This window comes from Dendroctonus ponderosae, unplaced genomic scaffold, assembly GCF_020466585.1.
Source record: "Dendroctonus ponderosae isolate FM_Combo_2020 unplaced genomic scaffold, Dpon_F_20191213v2 Dpon_F_20191213_2, whole genome shotgun sequence".
In the NCBI taxonomy this organism is placed as follows: Eukaryota; Metazoa; Arthropoda; class Insecta; order Coleoptera; family Curculionidae; genus Dendroctonus; species Dendroctonus ponderosae.
Window position 1 is genome coordinate 11,884,582 of NW_026018165.1, and position 14,622 is coordinate 11,899,203.

The 14,622-nt window shown below is 32.9% G+C and overlaps 1 protein-coding gene across 1 annotated transcript; it reads right to left on the bottom strand.

Annotated features, from left to right (window-relative positions):
• Positions 1-899: 899 nt before the first annotated feature.
• On the bottom strand, positions 900-2,771 carry LOC109544629 (leucine-rich repeat-containing protein 15). Its single transcript, XM_019914935.2, has one exon. It carries the CDS (start codon positions 2,699-2,701, stop codon positions 1,715-1,717), a length of 987 nt encoding a protein of 328 aa, XP_019770494.2. The 5' UTR covers positions 2,702-2,771; the 3' UTR covers positions 900-1,714.
• Positions 2,772-14,622: the final 11,851 nt, after the last annotated feature.

Sequence of the window (14,622 nt, forward strand, 5' to 3'; positions counted from 1 at the left end):
TAAGCATTACGGAAAATTCTTGGTAGAGAAACATTTAAAAAAAATTATAAGTACCTACAATATGAAAAAGGTTTTTCTGTATTGTATATCGCTATTACCTTTTACGATATGTTTTAAATAAATGGTAACATCGAATTATTTTTTAAAACTAGCGTCGTTTCTAAAAACTTTCCAAAACGAGCTTCCTCTCAAAACTCAATTTTCGTTTAATATCAAGGTTTTACTCTGACAGGCGTGCATAAAACCGATCACCATCATTCAGCTCCTTGAAACTCATTTGAAATCAAATTTAAAAAGCTAGAGTGTAGCTGAACAGGAAAAGCTATGAATTTTGAGGGCAATGTGCCTCTCAAATGCGATTTTGGAGCCTACCTCGGGGTTTTGCAGTAAAGCTGCTATGATTACTATTAGAAGTTGTGCAGTATTGGCGTCGTAGAAAAATTAGAGTTTGAATCACCGAAAGAAAATAAGCAACAGTTATAAATTTTTAGATATTAGAAAATTGGGAAGATTTGCTATAATTGTTACTCCATACGCCTGATAGCTCCTTCTTCAAAAACATTTTTTGTAAGTGATTAACAATATTTTCTTGGGATAAAAACAAACATGATAATATCAGAAAGATTGCAAGTTGCCTATTTTGTTAGCAAACATTTGTCATGATAGTTTTGAGGGTTTTGCAACTATGCATTTAAAATTTTTAAGGCGGACTATTGACCGGTAACTGTGATATGCATAAATAAATTTCGGTAACTTTTTGATTTTGGAACGAACGGATTAAGCTTATTGGTAAGACGTTTGTTGTATTCAACAAGAATAAACATGAACATGAATATCCAAGATTTCACCAGAAATTTGTTTACATTAAAATCACTATGGCGCAAAAATAAAGAAAAAACTATGCTTAAATAGTGTCAGTCTATTATACACATAACAGAACACCATAACAGAACATAATAAATTACTTTGTCACAGATTAAATCAAACTACACATTTTCCAGACAAAAAGATAAGCTACATCTGCAATTTGCTCAAAAAAAAACAATAGACTTTTCCGAAATGAAGACAGAACTGAATTGCATGTTAAACTGTTCAAAACACGAAAAAATGGAACCGAAGTAATGAAGACGACTTCGACAACTTTAATAAGTATTGGCGATAATGATGAAGCTATTATTTTCTAGTTGTTTATGAAGAAAGTTGTATTCAAAAGCGATTTTAGTTATTACATACAGATGGTTTAATAAATTCAAATTCTAGCCAATGAAAAATGTGTGGACTTCCACCTATCACGAAGCTAAATAGGTTAATCTTGAATTATACTTAACTGCCCAAGAAATTTGCTTTGCTTAAAATAATTGCAGTATCCGCAGCAATTACTTAAGCGTTTAAATAGAATACGAAAATTATTGCAATAAAAAATGCTCTGAAAATGCAACAATTTATTAGATACATTTGCCAGGCGTTGTGGGGTGTGAAATTTTGAAAAAGTAGTGGTATATGTAATTTTGCCCATTTTGATAAAATTAAAATACTACAGTTATTCTTTAAATCTAAGCTAATTCTCACCTCATCTAGTAAAATTAAAAAAGAAGCCATTGCAATTTAGTCCGCCAAGACGGCCCCTAAACCGCAGGCAAATATCGTGCTATATTCAACATTTTATGTGGAAATTGTGTCAGGACAATTTACCTTTAACTCGGCTATAACTATATTAGCACTTTTCAGTACCAAGTAACTTCGTAATATTCGACAAGTCACTCACACATGCACATGTTAGTTTTCTGATGTTTTCTAGCTGCAGCTTCTGAACCTGCTTGGCCACTATGACTGGAACACATTCTAACCGATGATTGGCTGTTAAATCCAACATTTCTACTGATCTAACAGTTTTGAAGAGATTGTCCGATATACCGCTGATATTGTTTCTCGATAAATTCAGTTTCCTGATACTTTGAACGTTTTCAAAAATATCCCCTTCTAACTGTGTGAGTTGATTGCGGTCCAGAAAAACGTCGCCCCATTTCGCTATACCGCTGAAAGCTTGAGGATGAATAGTCCTAATCAGGTTTTTGCTTAAGTAAATATTCAAAGCTTTAATTTCATTAGTTGCCAAGTTTTTGAAGGCATATTTATGCACTTCTTCTATGGCGTTTCTTCGCACTAATATTGTGCCAAGTCGGGGGGTGCGTTTGAACCACTCACTGCTCCATGTCGATAGTTTGTTGGAATTCAGTTTGATTTTAGTTAAATTTGGCATATCATCAAAAGCATCACTGTCGATTGTAGATATTTCATTTTTGTTCAAGAACAATACGGATATGTTCAGTTTGTTGAAGACTCCAAACGGAATATCTTGAATGATATTATCTTGTAGATTGAGCTTCGATAGTTTAGGCAAGTTCTGAAAGGCACCTGCATGAACTTTTTCGATTACAGCAGATGTTATTTTTAGATCTATTAAATGCACCAGATCATGAATAGCTCCCGATGGTAAAACAGGTACAGTACCGCCTATCCTAATATACGTCGATGCTCGCGGAATAACGTCAGGTCCAAGACTGTGCGCTTTTTTTATTACCACTTTATCACTTTTCTTCTTTGCTTTATACCAACCAGAAGTAATCATAAAATTGTGTTCTGAATTGCAAGATTCACACAACAGAACCAACAAAAGCACTGCATTTTTTAACAAAACCATGGCGTGTCTTCAGTTTCACTTACACGAAACTACTGTTTCAATGATTCATAAACAAGGTCAAACATGAAGCATGAACCGGGTTATCAGCGAGATTAAATATTGCAGTACATAACTATTAATTTATGTTGTCGGATATATACACTTCATTCATATGTGGGGGTCAGCTTTGGCGAAAACAAATATTTGATTAGATATCACTTTTATGAAAATTTTATAATTGAAACTAGCCAGTTAGAAGCGATATCCAGGAGTGAAAATTTTATAATTGAAACCAGCCAGTTAGAAGCGATATCCAGGAATGAAAATTTTATAATTGGAACTAGTCAGTTATATCGATTCAATATTATATTTAGAATTAAACAACTGAATACTATGTTTTCACAATGTAGAAAATGCGTTTGTTTCTGTAATAAAAAACACATTTTCTTCATTGTGTGATATTCATTCATTAATGTGATAACGTAATCTCCTAGCAAAAAACGCTCGATACAAAAGTTGTAGATAATAAAAAAATTTAGAACCTCTGTATTTCAGACTTGTTCCTCAAAATTAACCGTAGAAATTGCAAAGCCAGATTTTTGAGAATTAATTTTTTTTCGCAATCGTATACGTATTCTTTTATTTATATGAAAATCAGTCTTTTGAAATTTTCAGCTGTTTAATATACGACGAGCCATTATTTGGCTGATGAGATGATGAGCTTCTATAAGTTATTGGCCATTTTCATTTATTAAAAAATTAGATTAGTTGCTGGAACTTTTTTTTTAATACATATCAAACGAAATTTCCATAACATGTTCCAAGAATGCATCACAATTTCATCTTTATTTCAGTTCGTAACTAAACTAAAATACAAAATGAAAGTAGCATACAGAATACCTTCGCATATTTCGCCACAGTATTTACGGTTGAAGGCCCACATTGAAGACCTAAGTTATTAACCCATCTTTCAAAATATCAAGGGTTTTAGGCAAATAATTTAATTAGAATTAAATAGTTTATTCAACCGTGTATGGCGTGTGTCTGGTTTCCGAAATTTTACTTTTTAAGAAATGTGCGTCTCTAGACAAGTTGAATAGCAAAGAAACGTGATTTATTTCTAAAATTGAAGCTGTGACAGTTTGTTTTAAAAACGTATGTAACGTAAACTTCTATATTTCAAATCATGCAATTAATTTTAAGTTCTGCTCTAAATTGTATAATCGAGTTGAAAACGCAAATATACTAACTTTTTGTAAGAAACTGAAAACAAATAAGTTGCTTAATAGCAATTTCAAACGGATAGTGGAATACCAATAGCTGAATAACATGAAAAAACAGCTCTCTACTATTAAGCACTTTCGTTTGATTAAATAGTTTAAATAAATTTAAATAGTAATTAAATTTAATTTGGTAGCTGTAAACTGAAACTTATTAAAAATCCTGTTATTTCAGCAAAAAGAGTAATTTTTGGTCCCAATTTACAGAGACTTTCTATAGCCACAACACAGCTGAATAGAGTTAATAAATGGATCAATAAAAAGGCACTAAAAATGGTACCAAGTACAATAAATACCACTCGATATCTAAATTGTTAAATTTTAAATTCTTAAGCTCAATAAAAATCGAGAAATATGGGCGATTTCCTGGCGCAGTATCGGAAAGTAATATGTCGTTGATTAAATATTCATGACTTGTTTCTATTCTGTTCTGCCTTTCATTCAGGCACATGAAATGAAGTTAAGGTAGTTTATTCACCTACTGGGGCATTCCGGCATAGCGAATAGCACCGATCACCACTAAATAATCTTTTAGTTAAAGGAATGGACGAACTTCTGAACAAGTTAATAAGGAAATTTTATTTTTACAACAGAAAATTTCATGCTTACCATAAATGTGACATTTTTGATGATATTGTCATAATAATGATGTCATAATAAGTAGCAATATACAGGAACTGCGAGAGATGCTAAATCAACTGAGCGATGCCTCTAAAATGATCGGGTCTTTGAAATGTTCTTTCAAAGACCAAAATCTTAAGTAACAATTCGAAACAAACATACATAGATGGCGCAAAACTTTAAACTGTAGAAAAGTTTATATATTTAGGACACACAATAAGAATGGGAAAAGAAAACCAAACAGCGGATACTAAGAGAAGGATAAGACTAACTTGGATAGTCTTTGGAAAACGGAAGTTTATGTTTACAAATCGTAAAATTACTATAAACCTCAAAAGAAGAGTTCAGACAGCACAATACCTAATTGCCTGGTTGTGTATACTATTAGACTCTAATAAATAAAGATCCCAATAAACTTTCCGGTTTATGTTTTACACAAAAATTTTGTTTGAAGAGAAATTATTTACACCTGCAATGAAAGTGCTAGGGGTAAGATTAAAAACGCAAACGATATCACAGATCACCGCAATATGCATGGAGTGATCGGTGTAACTTCTAACGGTCATCGTTTTATTTCAGATGCTTGAATTCCTGAAAAGATTTACTATAGCGGAACCTAACCAAGTCGGATATTCCGGTTCAATCAAAAAGATATAACCCTTTAGTTTAATAGTACGTTCATCTCTACTAACCGAAACTACATATTGGAAATCGCAAAATTGCACGAAATGGGGGCATTGGGGCTTACCGGCAGAAAACCACTCGTTCGCCGATTACTTGATACGGAGATGGCAGATCAAAGGCTTATAAGTTTTAAAAGAAAGGTCCGGGAGCTTTTGGTTTAATACAAAATCGATACTTTTGCAAGAGTATTACGGAAGTGTAATCGTAAATTTGCAAGAAGTACCTACAGAGGGCTTTGAAAGAGCTTTTAATTGAAAATTAGTGGCACTCTTTAACTCAAAGAGTATCATAAAATATATTGAATAGAAAATATATAAAATATAAGGTCAGAACTTTATTGCATAGGACGATATAAAAGCTTCTCCGATATGTATATGTTACAGAGTATATAGAATCAGACCGTATATATACAGACTAGGCTATATATATACGGCCTAATACAGCAGACCGTATGCAAAAAGACATGTCATTTAATATACAGACTAGACCGTTTATATACGGACGATTGCTATCCAGACCGTTTGTTCAAGCGCAATGATGTTTTATGTGGTGTTTACATTTTCAACTGTTAACTGCAAAAATTGTGGTAAAAATAGTTTGTTCTTTGTTAAAGGCGACGCTAAATATGATATATTTCAGATATAAAATTACAAAAGTAAATCAGATGTAGTCATTAATAATATAAACTCAAATTTTAAAATATATGTTTTACGACGTTGCATCGATGAGTTCATTCGATATCTAATTTTTTTGCCGCCTTTTTAAAATAAATGCCAATCTAAAACTGCATAAAGTCTGCATTAACCGGGGTTTAGTCCGTTTACATATGGACTAGTCGAAGTTGGACCGTATAGAAACAGTCTAGTCCTTTTACAAACCGACTAGTCCGTTTCCTGAAGGATACATTTTTTATACATGTAGACTGAAATCTTCAGTCCGTTTATATACGGACTAGTCATTTTCTATACTGCCGGTTTTACATATACGGTCTGTAACATATATACTACACAGGAATATAAATGTTTCTTATGAAATAACGTGGCAACTTAAAACATTTCTTTGCTGGCTTAGGTGCGGGCTTTCATAGTGGCTTTCGGACACATTTTCAATTCAATTTTGCATGTAATGCATCTATCCTCAGAGTTAATAATTTTGATCAGGGAAGTGTTAGGAAAATATTCTGCGCGTCGTGCCAGAGGCTATATTGTTCATAACAAAAATTACACAGCACATATTTTACTTAATAGCGATACCACAAATTCTCACAACATCTAAGGATTATTGTACTGTTCTTCAATGAACTTTAAACATCCTTATTGAATACCATGTTAAAACTACGACATTTACTAGATATGTTGACAGTGGACTTTATGGATAAGTTTTTAGTTAATTTACAGTATTCTAATTTGAATTAATTGCGAAACTTGCGCAGAAAGCGTAACAAAGAACGACACGTTAAGTTGTAAAATAATATATTTTTACTTTATCGAAAAATAATTTTGCGTCTAGAGTTTCGAAGTAATATCATGCCCGAATTTGAAGTAATTGCATTTTAAAATGCTGGAAGTTTCAAAGGTTCCTCCATCGGCTTTTCAATCTGAATTTGCAATTTAATTGTTCACAAATTTTTGAAGTGTTGGGATTAACAAAATGTAAATTTTCATCGCAATTTCTTTGCAGACTGCAAAATGTTTCAGGCAAAAATTTATTAGTTTTAGCGGGGATTTCAACTAAACTGGCCCCTCGCAGAAGTTTGAGGGGGTGGGTGAACTTGGATATTATTAATTTGCAATTTTAAGCATATTGGAATTGCATTATTTTTATGTACCCAGTTCTAAAACGTACTCTTTGAGGTGCAAAGCTTCCTTGGAGAATCGGTAGGCAGTAAACAAGGCTCTTATTAGGCAGCTCTATTTTAAAAGTTGTTGTGTTGATCAGTACACATAGTGAATTTTTTCAATGATCAAAAAACTTACTTCTATAGCACAATGTATCCATTGTTATCATTTCAAAGCGAGCGACTGCGAATACGAATTTACAATCTTAAAACCGTATCAGCTGAGATAGAATGGGGGACATCGAAAACATTTTAAACATCTTTTTGTCACAACCCTCTGCACCCCTTAATACCATCATAAAAATGTTAAATGGATCTTTGGGTCAAGAGATTAAAAGGCATTCAAGTTTCGATTCAGAAGCACCAAAAACTCTAAAGTTGATATAGTCGTTTTTAATGTAATTTATGATCCAAATGTAAATTGGTAGTAATTTTAAACTGCAGGAAGGTATATACAAAAGCAGGCTCATACGCATTGCATATACATTCTGCAAACAACACCAACTTTAAAGTCAATGCCGAAAAGAGTAAGGTTTTCAAAATAACAACCTTTATTTGCCAAACAATAAACTGGGGGATGTTAAAGTTCATCCCTCACATTGCTTCAAGTTTCTCTCGTGCAATAAGATATTTGATGTTTAAGGTTCTGAATTTAATTTGTTTGGCATGTGTAAATTTTGATTTTTGGCAACCTCAAGGAAAAAGTGCAAATAGTTCAAATCAGGAAATCTTGGCGAGCACCCAATTAACCTTAATTAGCGAATGTTGAAAAAAGGAGTTTATTTTTCTCCGTCGTTTTTACAATTTCTCCTCTCGGAGTCGTAATGTTTAAGGGTTTAAAATGCTTGGATTTTATTAGCATTTTTTAAGCTACTATTGAACTACAATTTGAAAATATACATCTAGGATTCATGCCTCTAAAGTCTAGTTTCTGTTTCTTGAAAGTTGTAGACTGGCTTTAAAATGCATTTGTGTCTAAAGTGACTCGTTGAACCGTTAACCGCTTGTACGAGCGTATTTAAAACTGTTTGATCATGACATAAAGTCTAGTAGCAAACCACTATTTTGTTCATAAAAAATGTCCGAATGATACTCCCATACCCCCGGTGGAAAGCCAATGGATTCACTAACTGAATACATATTTTAAATATCAAACGATCAAAGAAAGAAGATTTGAAATCAGTAAAAAAGTAAAGGTTTTGCAATGGTGTTAAGTTCTTAACCCGAGCACACTGTATTAGCATAGTGAAATATTCTCTAACTATCGATTTAAATGCATAAGAGAGTTCATTAATAGAAGTTACAACACATGTAATTGCCAGGCCGAAGACAATTTGTTTTTGTTGTTTTTCATCTAATCAATCATATTTATTTATTTACAGCCTGCAACCGGACGTATTACGGGGACGTAGGAAAAACGTACGATTTACGTGTCATTAAAGGTCCGGACGCCCGTTTGCCTTTCCTGTGCCATCTCACGTTTACTGCCAACGGCCAAAGCCATGGAGACATCGTACAGGTAATTACCCTTGACCATAACAGTAACGTTAAAAAAGTTGGGCCATTTACTCTGCAAAATTATGACTGGACTTTAAAAAGCCCTAGAGATAATTCAGCGTTTTACGTTAGGTCGTTGTTAAAGTGGTTAATTAGCCTTTATGATTCTATTTTGCAATTTTATTAGGTATTTGTTATGCGATGAGAACAGGTTATAAAAAAGTACTGATCAATTTTTTAATGGTGTTTTAAAAACTTATTTTTTATGAAATTCACGATTCGGCCCTTCTGTAAGCCTACCTCTATTGCATGTGTTTTACTCAATTCTCAGGGAATATTTTGACTTCTTGAAACACTGCAGTGGTCTTTTTAAAGTTCTATTTATATGAAAAAAAGATATGATAATTTATTGCATCGATTACGAAATTAACATATTTTATTTAGATATATCAATTTTCTTAACTATTTAACAACGCAATTATTTTTCATTGCCATTTCAACTAAACAAAGTTCAGTTAAATTTACTTACTAAAAAGTTCTTAAAATACACTATCCCAGATGTAACCGACTTTCTTTCGACAACGGTAGGAAAATAACGTATTTCAAAACATTTCGCATTTCTGCAGTATATATTTCACTTTTAAAATAATTTTGAAATTCAAAGTTACTTTCTGATGACTTATTTTGGCTCCGCAACAAGCGGTTAACAGGTATTGTAGTATGTTCATAAAATCCTAGTTTTCATACAATCTTAAAGCTTTTACTTACTGAATTTGGGAATACAAGTACGAATATGGTATTTTATTTAACAAAAACGATTTTACTATAACAGGTGAATTTTTCGGTATTTCTTGGCCGTTGTGGCAAAGAATCTACTTTCGCCTGCTAAGCCATAGAACAAAATTATTTTCCACAACGGCCAAAAAGCCCCTGAAGCGTATCAGTTGCAAACAATAGCCGCAAAATATCCTTAAACTCTATTATAAATGAGAAACTGTTTAGCATCCTGTTAAAATATTTGCAGCAAAAGATATTAATCTTCCCATGAACCTGCTGGTTCTAAGTGAGTCACTTGAGGAAAGTGGGTTTTCCTGACAATATTCAGATATACGAATTGAAATTCGCCCGCTCTCTGATCGACCGCTGTTCTCTAAAAAAATATCAGCGTTTCGGATAATAATCGAACATAAAAATGTAAATCTTCAAGGGTTACATTACATTGATTTACTCACAATTGCTTTTTGTTTTTTAGCTTTCATTGTAATGAGTATTTATTTTCCATTATCATGATGGCGGTCTTCAGGTTCAGTTTCACATTTTTTTCCAGCACAAGCAAGTGCGTATAGAGAACACTTAATAGGTTCTTGTTTCTTAAACGTAATTACCTGTTTAAAGTTTTTTTTTTGAGAAAATGCATTTATTGCTTTTGATGAATGTATTTCGTTTTATTCGTTTCCATTTCATTAAGAATTATTTATCGTTTATTCGAAATTCTTTAAACTATTCGTACTGTCTAAAAAAATTGCCTTCAAACATTTGTGCAGTATGAATGCAAATATGCATAAAAAGTAAAGCACCGTTCTTAAAAAATGCAAGCTTAATCAGACACTTGAAGCGATACCGCGTATCAGAAAAGTGTATCTCTAAATATACTTGACCTCACGTTTAAGTCTCGTCTTCTAAACTTTAAGTTTCGTAACTTAGACACAGTTGCAACTATTAAACCTCAATACTTTTTGATACAGTAAAACAGCATACTAACTTAAATGCTTTTCGAATCTCTAATTAAATTTATTATTATCATCCAACTTTTACGGCTTTTCCCAAAGAGCACCTTTTGCACGTCTCAATCTGACAGAAACTTTTTCTGTTTAATGATTATCTAAGCACTTTCCACCGGGAGGACTTTCGTGTTAAACAGGGTCCATCGTGGGCTTTTATCACGCTTTTCCAAGTTATAATGCGCCGTCGTTAGAAGTTCCAAAATAAAGTATTAGGGTAATTAATTTATTTGCTTGTAACAGACAGTTTTCCTACCATTATTAATTGACATCGGCGCTAAATAACTTGTATCTATTTGAGGATATTTCCTTCGTATTTTTGAAAAATCACTTTTTGAAAAATTACAGCGGTAATTGCACAGTGTGGTCAGAGTCACTGGACGAAAGACATAGGGGAACATGTATTGACATAATTGCAGCAGAGCCTTCCAAAAGTACTTGGAGCATTGTGTAAATTATTATCATTTATGTAAGATACACAAGACACATGAAATATCTGGTCCATTGAACACCGGTACAAATTGAGCACGATTTAATTGACCGAATACGAGAAGCTGCTCAAAATGTGAGCTCAGACTCAAAGTGATTGGGACACAAAAATGTTTGGAGTGAAACGAGCAGGACTTCGAACACCTCTTGTGATGTAATAACTTAATTGTAAACACATCATTGATCCATAACCTAACCTACCTACTTCATTGCATTTCCACCTCATTCTCTGTGTTTATCTATGGCTACTTGAGTTTCTGATGTTTAAGAAGCAACAGGTATTTAAGTAATGTTAATTCCAAATCAAAATTAATTCCTGGGTTTCAGTCATTTATTGTCTCTATCTATCAGGAATTGAAACACAGTCAGGAAAGTATGTACAGTAATGTTAATGAAGCGTATTACTTTGAAAAACATTGTTGCCGTCCTTCTGTTCTAATTTCCTGCAGATATATCAGTTTTTGAAAATATTTTTCCTGTCCTCCATAAACACCCCTAGAGAAATGACGCCAACACTCAATTACCCTGTGTACATATAATTTTGTTTGGTGGACACCCACCACAAACTGGATTGTTTAAGAAGATTGGTTAGCAAGCTTCCCAGCTATTATTATCCACCATTTTAAACACGCTTATTCACATTGTATAATCTAAACATTTAATCGGTAAAACACACATCTGAAATCATCGAAATTGGATGGAATGTTAATGCAGGTCTGCACGTGAAAGTTCTCATGTAAAACCGTGCTGTATACATCGTATATGTATCGCGCTGAAAACCAGATTGCACTATTTAGAGTGGACACATACACATTGCCGTTCATTCTAATATGCTCAATCAATTATCTAGACCTATTTCCGAAATCAATTAAAGATGATTTCAAAGCGGATTGCTATGATGGCCGGGATAATTATTCTAAATATTGATTAAACTACCACGCTAACAAGTAGGGGTGCGGCCTACATCGGTAATACATATATCATTTTGCGGGTCAATTTTGGCACATATTGTGCCTGTTTAGTCTAAAATACTTCCCTCTTCTGAACTAGTATTTCTGGTATTAATATTTCTGGATTCAATGCCTCCAATAATACCAAAACTATGAAAAAGCATATTATCTTGTATACTAAGTGCTACTAAATTGCAATGCAGTCCTCCAGTGCGTGTTGGTCTTTAAAAGCCGATCACAGTTCTGGTTAATCTGGGACAATATTCAACATAACATTCAACTCAAACAGGGATAAGTCAAATAAACTCTGAAACGGAACAGGGAACTTCTCTCAGCAAATACATTTGATGCGCTCCGCTGGCCCAGATTCCCGAACAACTATTGTTTTCTATTAGAAATATAATGGTTTCTCATTGCCCTCTATTAATAAATTCATATTGTTGTTCAGCTCTTTAATCATTAATCATTAATCTTACGCTATGACTGAGATCTGCTTTTAACTCTGCGCTTGATTTTAGGTGCCAGCAACGTTCAAATAATTCAGGCCTCTAATACCTCAATTAAATTTTTGTCTGTTGCTCTATGTATATAAGTATAATATATGACTTTTTTTAGACTTATCAGTATTTTTGCGACGCAAGGATTGTTTGAAGGCACGTTTAATTGCAGTTGCATATTTTTCGTAATTTACTAGATGTTATAGCTTTGAGGAATTTGGAGCCTGATTTCAATCTGACGCACTGACTGCTTCCCAATTATTTTAAAATTGGCCTAAAAAAAGTGGTTGTAAAAGTCTCATTACAAAAACTGCATTTGGTAATAGTGCGAGTTGTATGCTGAAGTAATTGATGTTTACACGAGATTTTACATTCCAAGGTTTGCTATAAAGCTAACATTTTGTCTTTAGTATCTAATTCGTATTACAAAAGTATAATAACTGATAATGGCAGCTTAGAAGTGACTGGAATTAGTTCTACTTGGACACCATTGTATTTTTCAAATTTGAATGTAATTTTCAATCTTGTAACCTTGAAAAAAGTAAGTTAAAATTAAATACGTTTGGTCGTAAAATGGATTGAAACAGTAAATTGGAACGCTAAACTAATTGGCATGCGGTTTATGCCGTTTACAGCCACTAGCTCTCATAACACAAGTTATAATTCAGCTATGTTTATACATGTCTACATTCTCTAATCACCGTGACAATTATGCATTTCATTTCTTGGGACACTCGGGTACTTTAAGGATCAACTCTCATAAAAAAAATATGTAATAGAGGATATATGGGAGTAAATACAAAATCCACCACGGTTTCATCTAAAACTTGAATGAGTTGTGGTTATACAAATACATCACAGTTAAAGATGCAACTTAAGGGGAAAATCAATCGAATGAAAATTGCAGTTTCTACTTAAAGTGGAACGGTTGAAGCCATTTGGGTTTTTGGTCGTAAAACAATTCTTTAAAAAAAAATTCTGTTTTGATTTTAATAGTTGGTTCTCATAAATTTACAACCGACTTAAGACCATCTTACGACATTATCGTCGATAACTATGATTTTTTTGTGAGTTGTTATTATTTAACAAGCTGAAAACTGTGATTTAAACTTAGTTCCGCTTACGCTCTCTATGTCATGAAACTTTCTTAGTAAATAAGAACATTATCAGCTTACATTGTCTAATGTAATATTACTTACATATTTTTGACCAAGCAAGAAATTAGTCCCATGAAATATCACTTTAGTTTTTTACAGCAAATGGCTAAATATTAGGCGTTGTTGCGAAATTGAATTTATATACACAACCGTATAATTTTCGACATTTGTTCCTCTAATTCATAATTCACTTTAATTAAAGCGTGTATGTTCCGAACAAGGTAGGAGTGTCCAAGTTGCACTAATTAATCCACAATCGCCTCGAGCACTACACCGAATTTGAATTGGAAGATTTTGATAATTTTTTCACGTGGCTCTTCTCGCTTTGTTCATTGCAGCCTTCGAGGTATCGAATATTTAATGGATTCATGCTTCCAACTCAGCAATCCAATATTAGTACCCAATTTCAATGTTGATTAAGTTTGGCGCAAACAGGGAGCCGTTCTTAATTGAATCATTTGTCGTTGATTCACCAAGTCGATTCAACGTTATCAAACTCGAAGGCAAATTTATGTAAATCTCGTTCATGCATTTTGTTATGAAGAGGATAGAGTCCACTTTGCACGATCGATATTATATTTATGGTTAACTAGATCTTGCTGAGCATCGTTAGAGATGCGGCTGTTGGTATAAATGATATGAAGCATGTTAGGAATATCGAAAACTAGAGTATGACTAGCAGTAAAAATTGATTTCCTGCCTATTTTGTTGTACATATTCTCTAGATTTTGCAGCCATAGCGCGTTGATTTTATTTGGTGTGTGCTTTTATCTCTCTTTATGTCGATTTAATATTTTTTTGAAAAGAACATTTTCGAACTACTTAATTATATTATATCCAATCTCAACAGGTATTCTAAAATGCCTACTAAATACATCTCTACTACTTCAATTAAAAGTTTTTTTTTCGACAACTTTTCATTTTTCTTTACGTTATTAATTTCATTACAAAACGTAAGAAATTACGATTATTTTTTATTTTTTTACAAACTTCTTTTTGGGTATTTCGCCTCAAAAATGTGAATTTCCTGAATAATAATATTTTATATAATAATTCCCCATTTTTCAGTAATTTATTTATGGAAAATTTTGAATCAACTTTCATTAATAATTACAAATTTAAACCAATAATTTGGTGGCGTTATATTGA